The 6,000-nt window shown below is 40.6% G+C and overlaps 1 protein-coding gene across 1 annotated transcript in view; it reads left to right on the top strand.

Annotated features, from left to right (window-relative positions):
* The first annotated feature begins 742 nt into the window (after positions 1 to 742).
* The window catches only part of LOC116311793 (nuclear factor 7, brain-like), a 42,850-nt gene continuing 37,592 nt past the window's right edge, over positions 743 to 6,000 (top strand). The window contains exons 1-2 of the mRNA XM_039608331.1: positions 743 to 904; positions 1,006 to 1,953. Of these exons, the coding sequence (XP_039464265.1) occupies positions 1,023 to 1,953 (931 nt within the window). The 5' untranslated portion in view covers positions 743 to 904; positions 1,006 to 1,022. The remainder of the gene's footprint in view (positions 905 to 1,005; positions 1,954 to 6,000) is intronic.

Below are 6,000 nucleotides of genomic sequence, written 5' to 3'. Positions count from 1 at the left end.
GCCCGGTAATGAACTAATAATTTGATTCAAGTGTGTAGATGCAGGGTGACATCTAAAACATGCAGGACTGGTCCTTGAGACCTCGAGGTGCCCACCCCTGCAGTAACTGCTGGTTGTTCAATGAGAGGAGCCAAATTCACATTTACAATCCGTTTCATTTTTATAGGTCTGTAACAAAGTAAATCCACCTCATCACCACCTGTTTGTGTGACTGCATTACACTTCCACTGCTGGGAAATCTGAAAAATAACCAGAACAAAGTCTGAAATAAAAGCCGCCAAACAGCTGCATGACTGAGACACACTTTATTTTCTGAGCTTCTGAAAAGTTTTTCTGACCTGCAATAAACATTTGCGCTCTGCTTTCAAACTCACGTTTTTGGAGATGAAATATCTTTTAGGAGCAGGCCTACGTCTCCAAACACTATCTACACAAACATATCTATATATCATCCCCCAGTTATACAAGCTCTTTATTCTCATTTTTCTGCCCCACCCTTCTTCCCCTTTTCGAATCCTTTCACTTCTTCATTTCTCATTAGTACATGGGGATCTACCAGGCCCGCCGCCAGTCCCCTCCAAGGCTTTTCCCAAATTGTAGCTCAGTTCATGTCTAAGCGATTCACCTTTGTCTACTAAAAATGCTGTCAAACCTAAAATGAGGATGTGGGCCCAGCTAAGTGAAATAAGTGGAAGTTTAATGAAGCTCCGCCTTCTCATGTCACTCACCTGAGAGAAATGAGGAAACAGGCTGTTCCTCTTTCTCAGTAAAGAGAGACGCACAGACGATCAGACTGAGTTCAGACCAAACTAGCAGCTTCCTCTGAGTGAGTCCAGCTAAAGGAGAGAAAAGTGGAAAACTCCAACACTGCTGCTTCAAGCTGCTGACGCTCCACACACTGAATGTGAGTTTGAGCAAAAACACGACTCAAAGGAAGTTTCAGTGAAGGTCGTAGAGGAGGGAGGGGAGCCAGGACTGACTGTACTTCCTGTCTGCTGTTTTCAGCTTCACTCACAGACTCAATGGCTTCCAGATCAGAGGAGGATCTCTGCTGTCCGGTCTGTCAGGAGGTCTTCAGATATCCTGTTCTTCTGTCATGTAGCCACAGCTTCTGTAAAGACTGTCTGAAGAGATGGTGGAGAGAGAGACCAACACACGAGTGTCCAGTTTGTAAGAGAAGATCTTCAAAGTATGATCCACCTTTAAACCGAGCTTTAAAGAACCTGTGTGAGTCGTTCTTACAGGAGAGAGATCAGAGAGCTTCAGAGGCTCTCTGCAGTCTGCACTCTGAGAAACTCAGACTCTTCTGTCTGGACCATCAGCAGCCAGTGTGTGTCGTCTGCTGTGGCTCACAAAATCACACCAAGCACAGATTCAGACCCATCGATGAAGCTGCACAACAACACAAGAAGGAACTTCAGGAAATTCTGGAGCCCTTAAAGAAGAAGTTAAAGGTTTGTGAAGAAGTTCAAGTGACGTTTGATCAAACGGCAGAACACATTAAGGTCCAGGCCCGACACACAGAGAGGCAGATTAAGGAGCAGTTTAAGAAGCTTCACCGGTTTCTAGCAGAGGAAGAGGAGATCAGGCTGGCTGCACTGAGGGAGGAAGAGGAGCAGAAGAGTGGGATGATGAAGGAGAAGATGAAGGCTCTGAGCAGAGAGATAGCAGCTCTTTCAGACACAGTCAGAGCCACAGAGGAGGAGCTGAGAGCTGAAGACGTCTCATTCCTGCACAACTACAAGGCTGCAGTGGAAAGAGTCCAGCGCTGCCCCCTGCTGGATGATCCACAGCTGCCCTCAGGAGCTCTGATAGACCAGGCCAAACACCTGGGCAACCTGACCTACAACATCTGGAACAACATGAAGGACATGGTCTCCTACACTCCTCTCATTCTGGACCCAAACACTGCTCATCCAGACCTCATCCTGTCTGAAGATCTGACCAGTGTGAGACGAGTAAATAGGCAGCAGCGTCCTGATAATCCAGAGAGGTTTGATCATTTCTACTCTGTCCTGGGCTCTGAGGGTTCAGGAACTCACAACTGGGATGTCGAAGTTGGAGACAGTACAGGGTGGGACCTGGGTGTGTTCGAAGAGTCTGTGCAGAGGAAGGGAAACCATCTGTCTGGATTATGGACAATGTGGTTTGATGGAAGCAAATACTCAGCATGTTCACCATCAGCTAAATCTGTTCTCTCAGTAGAGAAGAAGCTCCAGAGGATCAGAGTGAATCTGGACTGGAACAGAGGAAAGCTGTCCTTCTCTGATCCTGATACTAACACACACATACACACCTTCACACACACTTTCACTCACAGGATGTTTCCATATATTAACACTTATGATAAAGCCAAGGTGCTGCCATTGAAGGTTAAGTGGAGCAGATGAGTTGAGGATGATGATATTTCTAATGTTGTTTCCTGTCAGTGAATTGAAGCTGTTAAACTGCAGCTGTCCTCCTGCTGCCTCGTTGTTCCAAAGCTCTTTGTTTCTCTTTTAGTTCTCACTGTTTCTTTCTGTTTCTGCTGTCCACCTTTTCACATGGAAAATCATTTCACTGTTTCTCACTGAATGACTCCCCAAACTAGATTTGAAATTCTATCAAGTTTCCAATAGAGATGGCACGATACCACTTTTTTATGTCCGATACCGATACCGATATCATAAATTTGGATATCTGCCGATACCGATATGAATCCGATATAGTGTGTTTTTTTAATCAATAAAACTGTTTTTTTAATATCTTGCTGCATTTTGTATAAGTTCATACTCAAGTTTAAATAAACAACAACACTAAAGCTATTCTGTTATACCTGTATGTAAAAAATAGACTGCACCCAAAATATTTTATAGTTCAGCAACACTGATCAATCTAATAAACTTAAACCTACTCCATCCTCCCTATTCTGGTATTTTAAAGAGTACTTAGCAGAAATATTAAGCAACCTAACTAATAGGGTTGCAAACTCCCAGCAAAAAAAAGGGAACCACCCCCACCCTCCACCTCATGATGCTTAATCGATGTAATCAACTTTAATTTGATGCAGGGTGAAAAAAAATGCACAGAATTAAATTATTTTTCAAGAATAATTAAATAGATTCAACATCTTTCTTCAACAGAATTGCAGACTGCACAGATGGTACTTTCCCAAAGGAAAAGTACTATAGCTTACTAGGGTATATTAGACTTAACAGTTACTATATACAGTAATGGACTTCTATACATTTTACATCAGATTAAACCTTTGGGTGTAAGATTCAGATAATTATTTATTAAAAGCTAGACATTTTAAATGAGAATAAGAAAGAAAAGTATGTCTTTGTGCCCCTTTTCCCTGTTAATGCCCTATCGGCCCCCTGGCTAAACTTTGCTAGATCCGCCCCTGCACAGTTACCAGCCGTCAGCTACGTAGAAAAGGATCCTGGTGTAGAAAGTAATATTAAATAAAAATTCTAACAGCAGCTTATCAAGTTTAAACGTGCTGCTGTTGTTCCGCCGCTGGTTTCCTCTTTCTGGTGCAAAGTGGGCCAAAAACAAAGAAGAGAGACGGACTCGCGACAGAAAAGCCGATCAGCTGATCATTAAGCAGTTTCACGATTGAAGTAGCTGCAGGAAGGTGAGGGAGAGAGAGGCAGTCGCTCCATATATCGGTTGTTAAGCTTAACATGGGAACGCTTTACAAACATTCAGAGATGAACTTACACACTTGCTTTACTTCTCTCTGGGATAACTTCCTCGGAGATGAAATGCTGGTTTGGTAGCGAGGCTACAAATACACACAGCTGCTCTATCACGTGACACATACTGCTCCGACTGCTATGCTTATGAGCCGAGTTACGCCGTGTCCCAAGTTTTGTGAGGTGTTTTTTTTTTATATTTAATGTATCGGATTACATTTTTAATTTCTCACCGATATCCGATCCAGTAATTTACGTCAGTATCGGACCGACACCGATACGTAATATCGGATCGGTCCATCTCTAGTTTCTAATCATTACAAGTGATTCATGTTTCTATTTGATTTGTCTAGATGGAAGTGATTTAGTTTGTTCGGACATGGACTGACATGTGTGAGTAATCTGTGGCACAATTACGAAATAAATATAGCATCTATAATGACATTATACAATATTACAGTGGCATTGGACATTTTTTAAAACTGTTTATATGAGACGTCCAACATATTTCATAGTCAACTCTCACGAAGAAAAGTCGTTATATAAATAAACTCCATTTCAACATTATTGAAAATAATCTTGACCTTATATTTTTTAGGCTGTTACTAAACATTGTGAATGCTGCTATAATTTTATATATATATATATATATTTAGATCAAATCATTTCATTAAACTCTCACTTCATTTTCCACTGTGTTCAAAATAGGTTTCAAGCTTTTACAGAGCAATGTGAATTAGAATTATTTGCAGATAATAAAGTTATTTTTAACAACTTACATACATTACATGTCTCATTTATTCACAATATACAATGTTAACACTTTATGGCTTCTCTATAATTTAGCAAATTGCATTACAAGCATGTGCTACCCCTCTAATATTATACCTTCCCATCTGTGTCATTAGTAATTAGTGAGCTACTGTGTCAAATGCTTTAACTGAAATTCAAAAACACACTCTGAAAGCATATTCCTTGGTAACTACAACTACATTACCTATGTCTTAAAGCAGCATTATAACCATTGAGGTAAACATATTTAAACCCATACTGCCCCTCAGTCAATAAATTTTATTTTTCAATGAAATGTCAAACCTTTGCAAAAGCAGCTTTTTTATAATATTAAGGAAATGGGAAACCAGGAAGAGGTGTGTATCTCCAGACTTATATATTGGTGTTTTTGTTGTTTACATTTGACCGGTTCCTGTTTGAAAGGATTTATTGTACACGTGTCACTGGTTTTCTGTTTCTAGTACCCACATCAGTTCCAGTCCAGTCACGGGACTTTTTATTCTTGCAATTTTTTAAATTTCCTTCATTTATTAAGAACTGCTTTAATAAAAAGGGGCAGAGGTTTGTGGCTAATATCTCCATCTATACATTTCTTTTGATTTGGATCCACAATCCTATTTGTCACGGTCCTGGGTCAGTGACCCAGTGTTTTGATTTTTGTTTTATTATTAAGCTTTGATTTATTTAGTTTATCATTACTCGTCTTTTGTTTCATGGCTCTGTGATCTCCAGTTCTTAAGTTTTCTCTCTTTGTTCCCTCTGGTTACTAGTCAGTCATGTCTCTGCATGAAGCCTGAGTCATGCAGAGACATGACGGAGCACTTTGAGTCTGTAAAAAGCGCTCTGTAAAAATCAACACTTCCCCGAGTTCATTTAACACTTTATTTCTAGAAGGGAGATGTGTCCTGCATGACACACTGTCGTGGATCTCAAAATGGTGGTGTGCCACAAACAGTTTTATTACAGAAGCTCTCTCTTTCTAGTCTAAACAACAGTTTCTCAGTAACTTTCCACTAGAGACGGTCCCCTCTTTTCTACATTTTCCCAGGCAAGCCTGAGTGAGAGTCTGCAGCTTTCTACTCCCCAAGGACACATGGTCTCATGCCTTTATTTTCAGGGCTGTGTCCACTTAATACTACTGTATATAACATCATAACTCTTATTATTGATAAAAGGCATAGAATTATTGAGACACTGCAAATTATTTAATCCCAACAGTCTGTAAGTGTAGTTGGTGTTCCCAGTTTTACTTTGAAAATCCATGTCTCATGTCAATGTATTCAGTTCAGATTTCCTTGTCTCATCCTGCCTAATTACTCCCAGCCCTGCTCTCCTTCTGTGTCTCATTCCCTTGTTATCCCTCTGTGTACTTGTTGGGTCTATGTTTCCACAAGCCCCGCTGTTTTAGAGAGCTGACTGTCTTGTTTTCTTCATGATGAATGCATCATGAAGAAAACAAGACAGTCAGCGATCGATCGATTTACTTGCAAGGGAGGCCTCGTTGGTGTCTACCATGAAAATGACCCCA

The sequence above is a fragment of the Oreochromis aureus genome, linkage group 3 (assembly GCF_013358895.1).
Source record: "Oreochromis aureus strain Israel breed Guangdong linkage group 3, ZZ_aureus, whole genome shotgun sequence".
Classification (NCBI taxonomy): domain Eukaryota; kingdom Metazoa; phylum Chordata; class Actinopteri; order Cichliformes; family Cichlidae; genus Oreochromis; species Oreochromis aureus.
Note: the sequence above shows the minus strand (reverse complement) of the source record. Positions and strands in the feature narration are given on the sequence as shown.